This window comes from Aulostomus chinensis, chromosome 3 (genome assembly GCF_037954235.1).
Source record: "Aulostomus chinensis isolate RoL2024-O1b breed Wild chromosome 3, RoL_Achi_v1.0, whole genome shotgun sequence".
Taxonomy (NCBI): Eukaryota; Metazoa; Chordata; class Actinopteri; order Syngnathiformes; family Aulostomidae; genus Aulostomus; species Aulostomus chinensis.
In genome coordinates, this window is record NC_141322.1 from 30,046,497 (window position 1) to 30,066,858 (window position 20,362).

A 20,362-nucleotide genomic window follows, 5' to 3' on the forward strand; every position below is an offset into this window, starting at 1 on the left:
TCTCTTACGTTGATCAGTCCCTGCTGATATCAATGTCTCACCTACAAAACATCTCAGTTCTCCTGCTTGTGACCTGTAGATCCTCATAAACACTCCCCAGATTTAATATTCCTTTTGTGTTCTCAGCACAGATTATATTCATCTGTGGGATCACAGCAGAGGGGGGAAAAAATCTGACATCAGCTTTTATTATTTTTTTTGTTTGTTTCTCAACAGCTGTCAGTTTTCAAATTGTAATCATTTGTTTTGTATGTCAAAGATTATTTTCAACCCATAAAAGGATCAAAGTTAAGTTTCCAAGTGAGGAGAAGAACAAAAGTGAAAGGAGAGGATTGCTGACATTGAATGAGTCTTGTTGACGCTGCTCTGTGTTTTACTGTCTCTAAAAAACAAATTAGTCTCAGATTAGCAACTCGACTGTTACAAGCCTGGGATTCATGGCAACAGCTTGTTTGTTGTCTTGTGTTTATGGGGCTGACAACCGTCTGATACTGGGATATGAAACAAAAGGCTTTTAAACATCTTAAAATCAAAAGTACTTTACAAGATGTTTCTGATGCTGCCTTTTTAAGCTATACTTCAATCAGAAAGGGTGTTTTGCCTCGGATGTACTCGCTAATACATGTCTTGAGCTCACAAAGATGTTTTTCCCTTCTGCATCACTTCTTTGTCACTCCAGAGTGAAGAAAGAGCCAGCCATGTACATATAGCCTGATGCTAACAGAGCGAACCACAGGAAATGAACACGTGTTTGCAAACCCTCGAGCGCATCGTCCGGTGTAATCCGCGTCTTCTTCAAACTCAGTATACGTGGCTGGCTCCTCCTGCACTCTGCAATTACAACGAGGCGATGCAGGAGAGTTCAACACACTTATTTGGGAGTACTTGAAATGCAGAATACACCTTCTGACTGAAGTATTGGGTCTGTATAAACCTCCCGTGAGTTCAGCTGTGCTTTAAAAACATGCGCAATGAAATGACGTCCACATTCCCAAAATGAACCCACCAGCTCACAAACAAGCAGCTCAAAGACAAAACATACAACTGGCCAGATCCAATATTGTCTCTAATCAAGAGAAGGAATATGCATCCATCTTGTAATCCTTGTACAACAATGTGTGATGTAGCCTTAATCCAGACCAGCGCCGCTGCTAACTGCTAGCTTTTCATCAAGATGGATTTGTGGGTTTATTCCCTTGGAGATCCTCCAAAGCAGTGAGGTCTTGACAACAGAAATCATGCCTTTCTCAAATGTTTAATCCGACATAAATTACTGGATGTTTTCATATGTGGACATGAGACTAGATAAGGTAACAAAATGGAACTCTGAAATGGCGACAGGCAGCGCTGCTTTGTGATGAAAGCCAAGACAACAACCTACACGGGAGCCAATAAAGGCTGATGAAATACCAAAATACTTTTCCAACTGTTTCTTGTTGTTTATGGTGCATTAGATAATGTGAGCAGCTTCACAATAGACGAGATCATTTGAAGAGCATAAACCGAAAGCAGAGTTTTGCGATGATAAATCCAAGACAAACACCATAAAGTTGACAGGTGATACACCACACGAAGACGGTGCACAGTCTTCCTTTTTATGACATGTTTAGTTGAACTTCCATCAGGCTGCTGGAAACTATCCACATCTATCTGGAATGCATGAAATATCATTTACCTCAGCTATCAATAAAGCACAAAGTATTGCTGTTTAATTTCTGCTTGCTTACAAAACTCTCACAATAAAAGTCAACATTTCCATATAAACAAGCAGGTCTGAAGCTTATTACAGCACACGCATGGGTAGGGGCCGAGAGACAGAGGCAGAGTAATGAAAGCTGGAGCGGAAATGTTAATAAAGACAATTTGAATTTAACTGAAAATGCGACGGGTTAATGGCAATAAAGCGGGTAATGTATATGGGAAGGAGATTGACTAGTGGCTTAATAAAGCAGCCGTTGATTGTGCTGCACGCTGGAGTTAATCAAGTTATGATTAATGTGTTACAGCTGCCGTTATCTTTTCACTGAAACCTGTTTTCATCTGTCTCAGCATCCGAGGTACTTGGGAGAACACAGGCACACGCGCGCGCGCACACACGCACACACACGCACACACACGCACACACACACACACACACACACAGAGGGAAGCAGCACAGAGAAGTGAAGGTACACAGTGTAATTCGTAGAAGGTTTGAAAACATTTATACACACACACACACAGAGTGAGTGATAAGGTGTTGAATAAAAATGGCAGCATCTAATTGTGTTTCTTTGTTCAGGTAATTTGATATGCTCCACAGTTGGGGCTCTAATCAACACCTCGGAATTATAAATCAAAATATTCCTTCGTCGGTCCTCTCTGGCGGTCGGCTCCTGTGTTTGCTGTGTTTATATACTCGCGGGTAGGAGCACCTCTATATCTCAGGGGACTTGTACCTGGGAGTTATTGGTTACGTATTTTGTATTCGTATTTATATATACATATATTTACATATAATTCACACATGTAGCACAAGATTGCTTCACCTGGCATGGAGAGGTGACCGTGGTGTTGCGGAACCTTTCACCAAATGAAGGGAATGTGGCGTCTGGCTCGGTTTAGTCACGGAAGCTTTTGACGTCTAAGGTGCTGCACTGCTGTGCTTCAGTCTCCGACAGCAGCAATCACAGCTGCAAGGCGTCACACTTTGCCTTCTGCCTGTACGACCAAATTGAGGGCTTAAAAAAGCACATGTGCCAAAATGTGCAATGCCAACATGTTTTTTTTTTTTTTCTGACAGCCCAAAAGCAGACATGGAAGTAGATGTGTTTCTGTCTTTTTTTTCACTCTCTAAAAGTACAAAGCAGTGATTTGTGAGTCACAGCCCTGATTTATCCTAAAGAACTTGTCTGTCCTCTGTGTCGCCGTGAATCTCCAGCCACAGTTTCATCACATGAATAGCCTGAATAGCGGGGGGCTTTGAATCGCTCTCACTGGAGGTCGGCTTAAAACCCCTTGATGTTTTAAAGGAAGATGGATAAGGGCAGCCCATTCTCAAGTGTAAAAGGAAATGCTGTGGCCCATCCATCTTTTCTTGTTAGATCCAATTTGTGGCAGCAAACAGCTAAATGTTCAGGATGTTTTTCTCGAAAAAGCTTTTTGCCCAGTTGAGGTACATGAGGCGAAAGGAGCAATAAAAGCTTCCTGCCGTTGTCGGACCCATTTCTGTTTTGCATTGCAGGCATTTAGGAGACACTCACAATAACCTGCAGTGAGTGCAGGTGGCAGAGTGAGCTTAACTTCCTTCATCTCAACACTATGCAAAGGCAACAGCAAATAGATTGAAGGTCAGCGATCATAGCACGGTAGAAAAGAATCTCCGCTGAATGATGCTGAAGAATACAGGAGAGTGAAGGGGGAAAGAAAGGCCGGAGAGGAAGGCAGGACACGCGCATGACTGGAGTCGGCTCCCCTCCGGACTCTCTCTCCCTCCTCTAACATTGGGAAAAAATTCACAACCTAAACGCGAAGGGTGCACATGTGACTCGCGGCTAACAGGAAGGCGCTGGCAGAATCTCCTGTCGAACAGGCACCACTGTGCTGTGTCTGTAGCAACTTTGCCCATGTACCTGTAAACACAATATTTTCCTCCTGAACACTGATGACATTCATGTTAGTGCTAAGTAAGTGTTCCTACCGGGCCGGCTACAGCCCGCGTGCTGTGCCAGATTCAGGACTTGTTTCTCCCTGATTTGCCAGGTGCGCGTAAGCTGTCATCTTCACTCCCTGACAAGGCGTCTGGCACCTCTCCTCTGTCTGCATGTCTTCATAGAGACGTGTGAAAGTCTGTCTTGTCACATTCACGCTGGTGTTACTAGGCAGATTTGACTGTAAAGGGTCGAGTGACTGTTGACATACGTAAAGCTGCATGACAGGAGAGGTTTGTCACGTCCTCGGGATGCGTTCGGGTGAATACCAACAACCTGTGCTTGACCCCGTCTGGCTCCTCAAGGTTAATTTATGCTCCTTTTATATTTGAAATTAAATAAGTCCATTTCAATGATGTACACAGCTCGTCAACCTGGCATAAAAGTGATGAGAAACATCTACTAGAGGGCAGCTCTGAGTCTCATCTGGGCCTCCACTTTTCTCTCGCTGACAACCAGCAAACATTCAAATCCTTTCAAATCTTCTCACAGCTGATTTGTTGCACCTGTTGGTCCCTGTGTCCCGGTGAGGTGACATCAAAAAACATGCTCCGTGTTTTGTAGTAATTCTTGCAATTTCTCCTGCTGCGTTTCCTCTGGCATTGCTCAGTGACCACAAGCTCTCAGGAAAAATTCTCAGACACAGAGGAATTCATTGCTTGAGGCTGCGTCCAAATTGCCTAGTAGGTCGGATCGTAGGTCTCAGAGCAGGTCGTAGGCTGTCCGAAACCACAAGTGGCGCGAGTAGTGACCTACTTCGCAACCTAAATTCCAGCCTAAACACGCCCACGTTGTAGGTCAGTTCAGGTGCATCCTACGGAGCAACCTATGGCCCACAATGCACCGCGGACTTCTTCTTTGTCCCCTAAGAACTTGTGGACCTGCAAGCCAAGTTTGCACCACCAACAGTCTCCCATTCTTATGCAACACAAACGTTTATAGCCATTGTTGATGACTAAAGGTGTGTGCACACCAAACGCGACGCGGTGTGAACACACCTTAATAGAGAATGAGTGAAAGGTGCGTTCAGAGTGGAGTGCAGTACAACAGTCAGGCCAGCAGGTGGGGGCTTTCGTTGGTGCTGTCTGCCTATTTGCGGTATCTGTGCTCTGCCAGCAGAGGTCGCGCTTCACCACCAATCTTCTAGGGTGTCTGAATGGTGCTGCTGTGTTTAGGTTGTAGGAGTAGGACGTAGCGGTAGGTTGTAGCAGGAGGACGTAGGTTGCCACTTGGCAATTCGGACGCAGCCTGAGTGTTCCACGGGTCCTGCTGTGGTATTTAAACTGGAGGTTCAGTATTTTATGCAAAGGGCAGTCAGATTGCAACCATCTGAGAGGGGGAATACTGCCACCTATTGTTCTGGAGGGGGATAGACCTGCGTCAATAAATACGTTCCTCCTGGGTTCTTTTACACTGGGAGAAGGACAGTTGATGAAGTGGCCTGCATGCATGAACACTAACAATACCAACCCCGTGATGATTCTTCACTCATTCATTACTCATCATTTATCTCAAAGCATCTGCAGTCAAGAACAAATGTTTGTCATTGTTTCGCGTTCAGTACTTTATTTTCTCCCAAATCGGGCAACTGTGTACACAAATGACCCCTGCAGCGTTTATCTAATGTGGTTATGAAGAGCCTCAAATTAATGCCACTACAATCTCAAAGTCATTACTTTATTTCAAGTGCAGTTTGCTTGATTAAACACCCAACGCAAGAGAAAACACTGTCTGTCACTGTGTGAATGCTCACGCTGATGCTCCTGAAATGGAGAATCAGAGCATCAAGACATCAGATGAAAGTTTTCTCCTGGCAAAACACAGTTGGTCCGCTGACATTGAATGAGTAATTGACTTTTTTTTAAATTAATAGACTTTTCATTTGATCTGTTCAATCCAAAGCGAGTTTGATTTGAATGTAGAGCTCCCAGCGGTGAGTCCGAAAATGCGATCATAAGCCTAGAAAATCACCGTGGCGGCTGTCGTTTTGTCTCAGCAGTTGTTCCATTACTCACTGTCGACGGGGCCGCTTCGAGATTTATCTCTACATGACATAATTGCAGTCTGTCTGCATCGTGTTTTAAGATGAGACTGGTTTAATTTCACAAGTTACAGCAGGGCCGCACAATCTTATTCTAACTCCTCAATGTCAAGAATCAAAGTTACTTACCTTGACGTGTATTGTGAAGCATATAAGGTGATTATGAACCCAGCGGAAGCTCTGATCAACCTTTCTCACTGCATCAGTGTGGAAATTACATTCTCTACCCAGAAATAATCTTCAGCAATATCTGACAACTGAACAACCGAGGAAGCAAATACCAACTAAAATGTTGCGGGTCACAATAAAAGAGACATTTACAACACCAAATTGATGTTTGCCGGCTGTATTTCTCTGTTTAACTTGAATTAAAGAGCCTGATATGCAGATCAGCAATACTCCAGACACTCGTTCATTTTCCAAAAGTGTCACTCAATTCAGTTCTTGCTGTGTGTACTCGTAAGCAAAATCTAATATACAATATATCAGTGCAGCGTGTGAGTTCAGCCTTTCCGAATAGAAGAAATATAATGGAATAGCATGTCATACTTTGTTGTGGAAAATGACTTCATTTTTCTTCAGTGGGACTCAATCTGCCTCACTGGGAAGAAAAGCCCAGAATTAGATTCCGAGTAGTTTCCCAGATATATGAAACTTTTCATACACCAAATAATGAATTATGAGATACACAAGAAGAAATTTAATAAATATAATCGCTCACTGTTGCTTGCTTTTTCTTTTGTGTTTCTCTTTTGCTTCTAAAATTCCAATATTTTCTTTCTCTTCTCCACTCCACTTTCATCTTTACACCGAATCTTTGATGTCAGGTGTAATGCAGTATGTTTCATGAATATGGTGTTTAGCGGGTGTGCAGGAGGAGAGTGTAGCACCGAGAGTTTAGGTGGAGGGCAGTTTTATATATTCAGGCCGCAAATGCAGAGAAAACACATTCCAGTCATCAGGTTTGGTTTGGCCCGATGTGTCCTGAATCGACTGGCGCTGGTCCGTAACGCAGTAGTCAAAGTTCTCGTTGCACCAGGCAAAAGAAAACATACGAGTTTTCAATAATGTGAAATAAAGTCCAGCATTCTGTGTACTCTGCAGTTCCTGGATCAGTGCCGATGGAGTCGCTGCAGAATACTCCCTACGAAGAGAAGATCTTCATGCAGTGGAAAGCTCCCAACGAGACCAACGGAGTCATCACGCTGTACGAGGTCAGTCAGAGACCGCCGGATGACCCACGGGCGCAACATCCGGCTTCCCTGTTTTGTGTCGAACCTTTCATTTTCAGGGGGGAGTGTTTGGTTGCTCTCCATTCACAGATGTAAACGTATAAACTCAGCAGTTTAACATGTTGGAGCCCTCACATACTCAATGAAGGACGAATAAATCTCATTGTGCTCATTTTTCTTGACAGTACATAAATCTTAGGACTAAACTTGAGCGCAACTTCCTCCCTCAAACACAGACGTTTACCAAAAGGCTTGAGGAGTGACAGCGTCTCTCCCACGTCCCTGTGCAGCCGCCATCTGCACCGAGGGTCACCTCAGCGTCCCTCAGAGGGTTTGATGGCACTTTTGATAAATGCCATAAAATAGTTGGACATTTAAAACACATCAGCAGCCTCTCATGAGCAAGACCAGAGATCCGTCATCCAGGACGTGGCCTGAGCCGCTGGAACGCCACCCACGCTCCCTCTCAGAATACTCCCACCTAGCCGGTGAAGAGATTCTCCTTTATCGTCAAGATCTTTTTCATACAGTGAAAAACAGATTCCTCTCGCCAGCTGCCATGCATTTCTGTGTCCCAGTACCACGCAGTACTTGGTTCTGTCACTCCACAATACCAGGATTTCAGTCCTATTATTATCATTATTATTATTATTATTATTATTATTATTATTATGAAGAATGCAGACTTCAGGACTTTTACAGCAAAATGCCCCCCCCCCCCCCAAAAAAACAAGTTTGTAAAAAAAGCATCAGTCTAGAGAAGGAGGGAGCGCTGCTTCTAACAATCAGATATGTCGTGCTTCACTGTCAGGTCACATTCATATCAAATATCATAACTGAGTTATTTTCAGCTACAAGTATGAATAATAATTCACAATTGTGTATTTTATTTCAGCGGTGATTTTGTAGTGAGTGCAGTTTCTTGTTGGAGTTTCACCAAAGTAGGATTCAGTAATGGAGAGAGAGAGAGAGAGAGAGAGAGAGAGAGAGAGATGTTCCCTGACAGCCCTCAAGACAAAGTTTGGGATTGAGTGAGAGATATAAGTACGTTTGTGTGTGAGTGTGTGTGTTTTTTTTTGGGGGGGGGGGGTGAAGTTGATTTGAGGTCTCTATCTAATAAATTATTGACCCTTTCTCGGTCTCCTGTCTTCCCGTCTGTCCAGGTGCTCTTAAAAGTGACAATCCTGATATCAGAGAGAAGAAGGTGCTTTTGAGACACACTCAGTCACAGCACTGAGTGTGTGTGTGTGTGTGTGTGTGTGTGTGTGTGTGTGTGTGTGTGTGTGTGTGTGTGTGTGTGTGTGTGTGTAAAAATTGTTAGTTTGCTAAAATGACAACAGGTCTTCACTGAGGTCCTCAACAAAACTGCAAAATATAACAGATCCATTCAAAAACAAGCCCCTCCTCTCCTGATGGAGCTCTGTGGCCCTCCCTGGTTTTAGCAACATGCTACGTTGTAACAGAACTTCTCCCTTTTCTCAATCCGGCACCTAAAACCGTCTCAATTTCTTGACCAGAAAGTGTTTCTTCAGTGTTCTTCCTGTTTCCTGGCTAGATCTTTCCTCTCGTTTCCTTCTGATGTCAGAAATCTTATTAAACTCCCAGTAATATCGTTTTTAGATATGAAAAAATTCACACCGGTGGCAGTTTGAAGCTGCCTACAGAGGTTAGACTGATTCATAAAAGGGGATTGTTTTGGCAGTTGGAATATGCATCGGTTGTATATATAGAATATTTGTCACTTACATTATTCAAATGTAATCCTACACGCCGGCCAGCAACACGCTCGATCAGTGTGCCTGCAGAGACGCCTGCAGAGAAGACATCAAGCAAAACATCTAGTTTACTCTTGATGGAAATTCAATCGTATGAAAGTGAACGAGAGTTTTAGGAAGAATTAAAGCAAATAAATAACATCCAAATGTCCTGACCCAGTTTTGTCACCAGAGAACAGCAGAAACGGGGGCTTCATGTGACTTCCACCTGGCTGCTGTTGGAGGTATGAGGTATCACAGAAGTCACGGCTCTGAGGAGACGCACGGTTGAAACGCCCTCAGATATGTTAACGATTCATAAAAGGTTATTCAGGTTATTGCGTGTAACACTGAACACCTCTTTTTGCAAATATCTTCTCTTTTTTTGGAGCTGCATCTTTCAGCTGTTGAATCTCCCACATCTTCATCGTCTTTTGCAACATCTTTCATATAATTGCCTCTCTTTCCTCCCGAGACCTCTCTACCTCCGAACATTAATCTCCAGTCTCTCCTCTCATTCTGCTCGGCACAAAGACCACGCAGTACCATCTCTGAGACCTCCATTAGACCTCGACCCAGAGCTTGAAAAACACTCTGCAGTCTATAAACCTCTTGGGACCATCATCAATTTCGCCTTGTTTTGTGTCGGTTTCATAAATATGAATCCAAGCCCCCTGCACTCTCAGCCCAGCGGAGGCGGCACCGCACTGCATCATCTGTTAAACATATCAGAGCCTCAACACAATGTGCAGCTATTAGAGATAATTACTATAATTGCAGCTATTGACAGGATTAAAGGCATCATCTGCAACATCTAAAGGGGCTCTTGTCGTGTCCTGTCCTCCTCTGTTGTCTCTTGTGTTTTGGTTTTTTTCTTCTCCCCTCTCGGTGTCCCTTGCTTTTCAGGATGCACACGAGATGAATTACAGCTTGGGACAAAGCGAGGGAGGGATGGGTGGAGGAGGTGGGAGGGTGAGATAGAAGGGTGGAGTGAGAGAATTGTGAGCAGCGATAAGGTAGAGTGAGAAGAATGAAGGGAGAGCAAGGGGAGGAGATAAAGGTTCGGGTGGAACGAGTGGAAATGGGCCCACAAGAGAGAGTATTTGTTCTATCATGTTTACATGAATCCATTGAGTGTGCAAATATGATCCCTTCATCTCCTGGATGCATGATTGCAGCTAATTATAGGATTAAAAGAAGCATCTGGGTGAGATCTGAAGGTCCCCTCCTCACTGGCCCCTGTCCCCCGATCATCAGAGGAAGGATGGAGGAGAGCAAACGATGGGGCTGAGGTGGCGTAGATGATGGAGTGAAACGACAATATGAAGTCCAAAACCAAAAAAATCCAGGAACCAAGGTGTTACTGTGTACTTTCACGCCATTCTCGCCCTCAACCTGCCAAACATCAGCACTATGTTGACTTTTTTAAGTTCCTATGATACGTTTATTGATGTTGCCTTAAGCAATGCTGAAAGTATTGATGTTCCCAAAGCTAAATTACAACCCATCTTTTATACTACATAATTTATGTTTTTACAATTTATTCTATGTATTATCTATTTTATTTCCCTTTTTTATGTGTTTCTATTTATCACTTAGTTATTGATTTTATTCATTATTTTGTTTTCTTTTATTAAATCTATTTTTTTTGCAGTATTTCAGAAACATAGTTTCAGTATCTTGTTTTTTTTTATGATCTTTTGTTATTTTAAAACACCTCATTTATTTTTGTCTGAGTCAGTTGACGTCTTTGCTCTTCACGTCTCTGACATCTTCCCTGAGGCGCTCTGAGCTGCACCGCCACGTGAGATGACGAGCCGAAAAGCATCTCAATCTCAGACAAACGAATGCAGCGTCTACCGTCTTATTAAATATCAACGGACTTTTAATCTGTTCGACTAACAAGCTTTTCCTAACCCCCGCTGGTTGCTGCCAGTCAGAAAACGTGTAACTCCAAACTTTCAATCTCAAAGACTACAGGCAGGGAAGGTCAGTTCTGGGGTGAAAACCTGGCTGAACGCAGAACAAAACCCTGCTCTCAAATTGATGAGAACAATCTATTTTTTCATCCACCAAAGACTCCCTGCAACTTTACCCCCAGTTTACCCCATAATACACAGCTATGGATGTTTGCTGCCATGAGAGAGGACACGCAGATCGTGACCTCCTCGATCCCGTCTCTGACTGACTCATCAGTCCGTCCGCGATCATCAGCACTGGGCTCTGTTTGCCAGCTCGCCCCCCTGCTGGTTTGTGGTTGCTCCTGAACTCCTGCTAATTTAACAGATGCCTGTGCCAACATTGATTAGAGGCAAACAGTAAGCTCTGCTGATTAGGTTTGACCAAGCAGTAAGTAAAAGAATCCACCGGGGAGCGTGTAGGTTGAAGTCTTTAGTCACTCTTTATTTGGGTTCATGTGTTTCCAAATCAACTCTGTTCAAGATCAGAGTGCATTTGTTTAAACAGCAGAAGCTGCATGAATTAAACATTAACATTTTTACCATAAGATCAGAAAGCTTCCAAATGGAAGTGTCGTTCTTCAACTTCTGTTGTGACTGGGTGCTAATCAGATTGTATTGATGGATTCATTTGCACTGATCAGACAGACTGAGCTTAAACAAGATTGTGGATGAAGTCGCGCTGAGTCACATGGTTGATATTTAGAGCCATAAAAGGTACACGGCAAGTCTGGATGCAGAAATGCTCAAAATAACAGATAACATTTTTTATTTGGTTTTATCTTTCATAGAGGGAAAAATGAAGAAGAGGAAAAAAAAACTGCGGCAACTTAAAAAGGAGAATGTTGTGTTTACATGCATCGATAAATCTCGAGAGCCTTTTTACATGTTTCAGTGTTTAACAAACACAATAGTTGCAATCTGGTGAGGTTTTGAAATAAAACTGTCTGCTTGGAATAAGGAAAAAAAATGTGTCTGGTTTAAAAGACATCAGCTAAGTTTGTGTGAGTGTTGCGTTTGCGGTTACAGTAACGCTCAATAATGATGCTGGAAACGGCAAATGAAATATAACAGTTGAATCTTGTGCTGGTGTTCCTACGTCTGCTTGTTCTATCACGTGATCATCATATGCACCAGGATATGAGATGACCTTTACTGAGACGGGAGCTCTCGTTCGTGTCACGCCGGCAGGGCCTGTTCTCATTCCAAAAGCACAACGTTTCGGACGGACAAAGCGGAGACTTCTGCTGCCTTTTCCCAGTTGTTTGCCAGCTTTAAATCAAGCATGTAAAAGAAGTCAATGTACAAAGCGTAAAATTCAAAAAGTCTAAATTGTAGAAACAAACAAAAATATTCATAGACTCCTCATGCTGTTTGATGTGATTCTTGCAGATGTGGTAAAAGAGGTTAGCAGTGATTGAGCTAGCGCTACGAACGTGGCAAAGTCAAACCATCCATCCATGTTCTACCTCTTATCCTGTTAAGGGTCGTGGGGGGGGGGGGGGGGTGCAGCCTGTCCCACCAGCCTTCAGGTGAGAGGAGGGGTTCACCCTGGACGGGTCACCAGACCATCGCAGGGCCGCAAAGTTGAAACCTAAATAACAAAGCCGTGTCCGAGAGAGAGTGAGACAGTCTTAAGGAAGACGCTGGTCGTTATCAGAATCCGTGAACGACGCGTACTGATTCGTGACCTGTTGTGGAATTACCTGTGAGGACTCCTTGAATCCTCCATGGCCACACGTCTCAATGCAGTGATATACTTCAGGCCGTTCAACCCTCAAGCTGACCACAAAACTGGTTAAAAAAAAAATGTAAAAAAGATCTTTCTGACAAATCTTGTAGCTGTTTAATCCAACACAGCTAAGTGCTAAGCTACTAGTACTGTCTAGTTATTCTGGGCTGGTTTTCTGTGTGAATAACTCAACTCTTCTTTCCTCAACCTTTAATCAATCACCCAAATCAATAGTGGCAGCCAGTCAGGCATTTATTTAAGTGAGTTACTTTGTTCCGAGCTGTTGAACTCTGTTGAAACAGCAGACATATAGTTGTTATATTTTCTCCCTCCCTGTCACTGGTTTCTGAACAAAGGGATGATTGATTCTATTTATGAGAGCAGGAGTCGCCCAGGGTGATCTCGCTGTTTACTGAGCGATAGCAGGCGCTCAGATGGCTTCAGCACAAACAAGATGTTAAAGACGCCTCAAAAAAAAATAAAAACAGCAGGGCGAGTGACGATTGAAAGAGGGAGGACAGAGGTCACCACTCTTCTATACAAGCTCAGGAATATGCAGTCTTTCTGCTGTCTATACCATAAGAAACTTTCTCCTACTCAGGAATGTAGGCTTTAGTTTGTTTAACCTCTTCCACTCAGCATATTTTCAGGAAAAAACGCCTAAAAAGACATACCCATAGTAAATGTGTAATTACTACACTTTACTCAAGGTTATATGCATGTTCTTGGTGTCCTTGGACATCTAGGGACTTCAGAGAATGTGTTCCAAGTGTCAGAAGTGTTGTATCCGTCATTAAGCCTGAGTAAATTGGAATAAACCAGAGGAAAAATTACGTTTTTTTACTCTTGCCAAAATTTTTATTTTTTTTTTGACAGAGGAAAACACTATGCCAGCAATGATTTCATGCACCCAGACACCACTGATTAGCTTCATCCACTCCTTGACCACAAATTTATTCTATCAACTTTGGGCTAACAGTGAAGCCTACATCAAGGATTTTGTAAGGATTCACCCAGGCGAGAACTCAGTTTTCAAACTGTGCCAAATTGTGCCAAAGGGATTATTTTCTACCTCTGATGAAAACTGGCTCCAAATAACAATAAATTTTAATTTTAGTTGTCTACTACTAACTATTGGAGCTTTTTTGCTTTTGTTCAGCGGTCTGCCTTCATCTGTGGGGCGCTGCGTGTAAAAGACAGCGAGAGCGCATAGTTTGAGCAGGTTTTACGCTTGAAGTTTTACGTAGCTGGGATTTGTAGTTCTTGGAATGGTAGGTGTCGATTGATTCAGTAGCTTCTCCCCTTCCAAAGACTACAAACACTGCCGCAAAGAAGAAGTCTACGCGACACTGTTCAACTTTGATTCCGCTGTGGTTGCAAAATTTAAATGTCCCGATTTCGTACCAAAACAGATTAAAATCACAATAAAAAGGTAACTTTTGCACTAAAACAGACACCCGACCCGGTTTTGTGAGCATTAGAGTCCAAACTTTGATCGACAATTGAAAGTAAACATTGCCGTCAAATTTCTGTACATTTTTACAGCGCCCAATTACGTCCAGCGTTTTTCAGCCCGGCGCCGGGCCGATTGGGCTCTAAGGGTTAATGATGTTATTCTGGTTGTTGCAACAAGTCCTTCACGCCGTACAGCAATTGAAGTAGTTTGTTCCAGCCCTCTGATACAAGAGACTTTTACCACGACCAGTTAGGTTTCGGGTTCTAATGAGTTCTGGTGTTGATAAAACGACCACTGGTGACATTGAATCAACAGCTGCAGCTGCACTGTCAACGCTGCCTCCACCTCCATATACGGACTTTTCTTGCCTTTTTTTGAAGCTCTGTGTTGTCACATTTGCCACAGCCACAAAATGGCGTCTGTCACATTTAACGAATCTGAGCTGCCTTCACCACTTGTACTTCTGACCTTGGCATGTCCGTAATGGAGTGATCTGTAAATTGATCACTTGCCAATTATTTAGACTTTTAGATTAAAATGGGCTCTTTTGTTGTTAACATTGTCTCTTTTGTCAATTTTATTTGTTGCCCCATATCAAAATACTGGCCAGTCTGCTCTGGTGTGTTTCCGAAACTCAGAAGTTTGACGGTTTTGAGTCTGGGACCCACACTCTCAGACTACTGATTCAGGACAATCCCTCCCGATCCGCTTGCAGTAGTTTGTACATTTGTGTGTTTCAACAAGACTTTGACATGGTCACCGGAGGGGGGTGGTGAGTGACCTCTGAGACATGCCGCTCCTGGCGAGATCTAACCAATAAAATGGAAACTTGAGGGCACTTGGTGAGCGCGTGCCTCCACCAAGACGATACGGTGTCTCCAGGTCTGGATTCCAAAATCAAGCTCAGCTTGTTTTATCATCCGGTCAAATTTCTTTATAATACATCCTATAATACATCCTAAACATTTTCAGGTTTTCTGCTAACAGGCAAAATACCTATATATATATATATAGGTATTTCATATGTGTATATGTATATATATAGGTATTTCATATGTGTATATGTATATATATAGGTATTTCATATGTGTATATGTATATATATAGGTATTTCATATGTGTATATGTACATATATAGGTATTTCATATGTGTATATGTATATATATAGGTATTTCATATGTGTATATGTATATATATAGGTATTTCATATGTGTATATGTGTATGTGACTTTGGATCAGAAGTCATTTCCAGTGATAAATTTCCCATCCATCATCCGTCCCTGTTCCTCTGCACTCGTTTTCCTCCTATATTGTTTTTCATTCTGTCAATAATGGACTATATTTAGTGTGGCTTTTAAGTCCTTGAGCTGCTGACCCCATTTACTCCATCACAATGCCTGTTTGGCCTGTAGGGGAATGGGCCTAGTATCACTTACACTTGTGTGTGTGTGTGTGTGGGGGGGGGGTTTGCCAATGCATCTCTACTTTCCTCTCTATTGGCATATCTCACATGTCTCTGGTATCTCGTATCTTCGCGTGGTTCAACTCACCTTCAAACCAAAAAATGGGGCAACTTTCCATTCCCTTACAATTATTCATTTATTTATTTATTTATTTTTAATTTTTTCATTTATTTTTTAAAGGAGCAAGTAAGGGAGTTAAAAACAATTTGTGATCATGTAAGGAGCCTTGGAGTGGAGAGAACAACAGACAGAAAATATATTTCTGTATCTCCTGTTGAGGCTGTGAGAAATAACTTCTCCCTCAATTTAACTACTGTAAGCTGTGAAATATAATGTATTTCCACAATGAATATCTTTTGGCAGGAAACTATAACTTTATTAAAGATAATAAAACAACTACATTCAGAGACCAAGTTTTATCTCATGGCCTCAAAATATCTGTTTATAATATAGAATATATTTTTAGGTTTTGTCTTTTGCCACCCAATAACATCAGTGCACTTTTTATTGGCAACAGTTGTTACCATGTGAATTAATTTGTCCCTCCTATAATTGCATCACATGCAGACATCTTGTGAAAAGACTTAATTCAACCATCACAAAGAATCGGATTTACAACTTTTAAAAAAGTAACTTATCAGAGGAAATAAACGAGTGGCAAAGAGAATTTAGAACATTCCAAACACACTGAAGCAATAGATGTGAGATAGCTTTAATCTGTCTGACAGTAGTCAGAGCAAAGAGGATTATTCACCTAGACACACACACACACACACACACACACACACACACACGTGTGCATGGGGTAATAGTCAAAGAGGATTATCCATTTAGATCCTCACCACTATTCTGTGACTCTCAGACACAAACACACACACACACACGCACAGAGAAACACACACATGATTATCTGCTGCACTCTAATCTGTCAGGACTACAACTTCCTGCTTACAGTCTGTCAGGAGTCATTTCCTCTTTTCCTAGCCAATCAAACATCTCCTGAGAACCCGCAGGCTGTTTAGGTGGCAGTTCCAGCCTCCAGCTCCTCTCCTGCCTAATGATCATTTTCATACATCACTTACTATCTCAGCGCCACTCCAACTATATCCTACTCGTCCTTTCTTTTGCAAGTGATGCCTGTGTTGTTTTTAATATTTGATAGTATATTTACACTGAACTGAGTTACCGAAGTAGGGGAAAAAAATGCAGCATTATCAGTCACTGTAATTTGTGGTGTCCAGAGCGGAGCGTAGTACTTCAGTCATGGCTGATATTGACAGGAGTCTTGGAACTCATGAGGATATTAAAATGAACTAAAGGTTTAATGATCAGCACGTAGACATGCATGAAAAAAGTCATCAACAAATACATAGAATAGCTATAAAAATATGGGATGAACCATGAATAGTGCACATTCTCCTTTTTAACATTAAATTGCACCAATAGATAAAAAAGAACCAATGATAAAAAAAAGAAATGTTAACAAAACCTGGATTTGTGTGTATTTGTAATACATTAAAAACCAGTGGCAATCTGAGTTTTCCCCTCGGGTGTGTTGTGATGGTGCCAGGAGGGAGGAATCAGGTCGAGTTCCTAACAACAATGTTTTAGGACATTAACCTGACCGCGATTCTCCTGTCGGGCCGCTGCAGAGAGTTTCCAGTTGTTACACTTGGTTACGTGACACGTTGGGCCAGATTGAACCCTCTGCCAGGCTCTTTCTGGCCCCAAGGCCTTATGTTTGACACCCCTGATCAAGAGAGAGTTCCCTTTCTGTCATTCATCTTAAATGGTCTGGCCAGTCGTTGCTGTGAGGCTGTCAAACAAGTGCCACTCGGATGCAGGTCATTTCCTGTCCAGCCGTCAGCACCGGCAGATTTTTCTGGGGTTCATCTCTTCCTCATTGAACCATTTTTATCTTCATACTTTCGTTACGTGGCTCTTATCGATTTTGATGTGAACTTTGGTGGCAGTGGACCGCCACGCTAGACGGATGCAGACTTCAAATACTTTACAAAGCATTTGTATTCTGTCATTTTTTGAACTTTTTATTCCCTGAAGTTGTCACACCTCTCCTCTGCCGATTGAACAGCCCGATTACGTGAATGAGGCCTTTGTTTGGGATTAACAGCCTGGCTATTTTCGAGGCTGTAATATTATTGGTCTCTTGCTTTTTGTCTTTCCATCTCTCCCTTGTGTATATTTATCTCAGTGTGAACAATCGTGTGGCCTGGAAATTTTCTACCAGGCTTTATTTAGTGCTCATCTCGCTCCGTCCTTCTGTCTTTCTTTTTGTCAACACTGTTTGCTTATCAAGAATCCGTGAGAACAACAGGGACAGCACGGCAAGGAAGTATTATCGGACTATTGTGTGCCGCTATCTTTTTCTCCAGTTAGCTTATCTAGTTGGGAACAATAGGAAAATGGGATGAGGAAGACACTGAAGATTCCATTCCCATCTGTACATATGCATAAGTATTAACATGTCTGCATTTACATATGTGGCAGCATTTGTGCATGTACGTCCATATCTCTGGGATTTATATGTGTGTGCGTGTGTGTGTGTGTGTTTGTTTGTGCGAGCGTGCCATTTCTGTTCATTGTGACCCAGAATGTTTTGACATTTTATAGTTTGGAAGCAGGAGAACATGCTGTTCCAAATAGAGAAATGTAAAAACAGAAGTGCAGACATTTAAAACAACGGGTGCCATAGAAGTTCCAGGGGACTTAATGGGGTAAGGTATGTGGCGTGAACAAGAAAAACAAATGAAAATTTTAATAAATAAAATAAAATTCCAGGGGATTGGTTTAGGGAGCACTTGGAGAGTCTTCAACAAATATTTTGTTTTTCTCAGGGATTTAACTGTTTGCTTCATCTTATCGTCCAGGCTGCATGGTGTAGGCATCAACAATGAGTCACGATACATCAGTTAACATTAACACACACCTGAAACGGTTCACTATTTTTATTTAGAGGACAAACAGACAGATTAGTTTTGTGTCCTGGGCACAATGCAGGCATTTAAATCTGTTATGAAGTGGATCATAGCCTAAGATCCTCCGAGCCATCACACACTTTTAGCTAATAGACCATCAACTCAGGGACTGAAGCACCTAAATGCAGTTTTATGTCTTCCACAAACTGCAGGAGTGAAGAGTTGATTTTTATTTTATTGCTCATGTGAGGGCAACACACTCGAGGAAGTACACTGCTTCCTGCCTTTATATCGTGTAAAGGGGATTGTCTGAGAATAGGTTATTCATTTATTGCAAGATGCTACCTGTAAACACATTACACACAAATATAATCACTTTCATCAATTGTTCATGTTTCAGAAATAGAGCCTGTAGTGATAAAAGGTTTCCTTCTATTTAGAAGTGTAATGGGAAGGTCATTTTGACAGTGTACTGTAGAAAACTCCGTGTACTGTAGGTAAGAGATAATGTCTGACAAGAAGGTGTCCATTATCAAGGAGTAATGGCTGAGCAAGAATGGATGGCTGCATCTGCTGAGTTCACTGATTCCTGATAATGGACACTAATAAGATCTTTATATTTTCATGTATTTGCAATCAAAATCAAAAAATGTATTTCCTGTTTGTCAACTGTGCCAGTGCCATTACATTTTGACTCTTGATAGCATAACGTTAGCATTACTGTTTCCACGGTAACAGTGCTTGATTAGCACTTGCACATTTCATTACCATCCTGTAAAGTTCTTATGTTGCTCATCATTCCACTAAATAAAATGGACCAGAAACAACTACCAGGAAATGAACAGTCAAACTCGTATCGCCTTTTGATTCAGCTGCTAGCAGGAAAGCTAACGTTATGTTATCACGAGTTAAAGTTAATGGCATTGGCACATTAAAATAGTAAAAAAAAAAAAAAACAGCAAATAAAATTTTAGAGTGTGTGTGGTAACAAAATTATCTGGCTTTCCAGACATGACATTTTCCTTTGATCAATGTGAAGATATTCCTGATGAAATCATAATCCACGTGTTCCCTATGTCCATGTGTCCCTTGATTAGTGAATGGGATCCCAGTTGATTACTTGTGATACAAAATAGCTCGTCTTTAAATTCACAGTCAGTAAATGTGACGCAGCTTGTGTGTCACAATCGACACCCTGCGGTGTTGAGTGGATGATGCACTGAAGGACTCCACTTGTTCCAATTTATTTTCACAGATAGAAATCGTAGTCCGCAGCATGCCGATTATAAAAGTTGTTCTCCAAACAGCGTTAAAAAAAGGTGCCAAAGTGACTCATTTTTGTTTTTAGATGTTAACTGTGGTTACATGGTGGTTACACTTAGCCAAAGCATTAATTTAGAAAGTGAACAGACAGTTTAGCTGGAACTACGTAGTACATGTCTTTTTAAGCAATTAAATTACATCCAAGAATACTCAAAAAGACCATGATAAAAATATAGTTTTTTTTCCCTCAAATCTACTGTTTGCCAGCTGTGGACAATGTAATTAACTTTGAAACTTGCTAGCATAACGTTAGCTTTCCTGCTAGCCATGCTATGCAACTAGATTTATCTCCCATTGCCAGCTTGCACCTATGGTCCGACCTGTCTTTGGGAGTTGTGGATGACATTTTCACTGTTAACGTACATCACGAGATGAAAAAGAAAGGTTTTAGTGGAACGCTCAGGTTTCTACCTTGGATCTCAGAATAATTGCTTTGACAACTTTCAATTTTGATTTCAAAGACATGGCAATATGATTTTATGGTCTTATCATGTTTGGATTCTCGTCTGATTCATCGTATGCAGAAGTATGCACCTCTACTTCTTATACATTCATGAGCTTGACTCATGGTTGCAAACTATAAATCTGTTATATTAGCTGTCAAACACAGGCCAGTCCAAAGCTGTCTAACTGGTGGTTTAAGTCAGGAATACTGGTCTCCCACTGCAAAGTCCACTGTTAGAGGACATCTGTCACTTTAACACCAATGTAGGTCGTTTTTGCTCTTTCATTTATGGCCTATCAGGTCGTTTTTCTTGGAAGGACAGTCTCATGATG

The 20,362-nt window shown here is 41.9% G+C and overlaps 1 protein-coding gene across 4 annotated transcripts in view; it reads left to right on the forward strand.

Annotated features, from left to right (window-relative positions):
* ptprt (protein tyrosine phosphatase receptor type T) overlaps positions 1-20,362 on the forward strand; it is a 361,408-nt gene that overhangs the window by 202,650 nt on the left and 138,396 nt on the right. For all 4 annotated transcript variants that reach the window (XM_086200288.1, XM_086200289.1, XM_086200290.1 and 1 more), the window contains one exon: positions 6,835-6,944. In XM_086200288.1, coding sequence (XP_086056414.1) covers positions 6,835-6,944 — 110 coding nt within the window. The remainder of the gene's footprint in view (positions 1-6,834; positions 6,945-20,362) is intronic.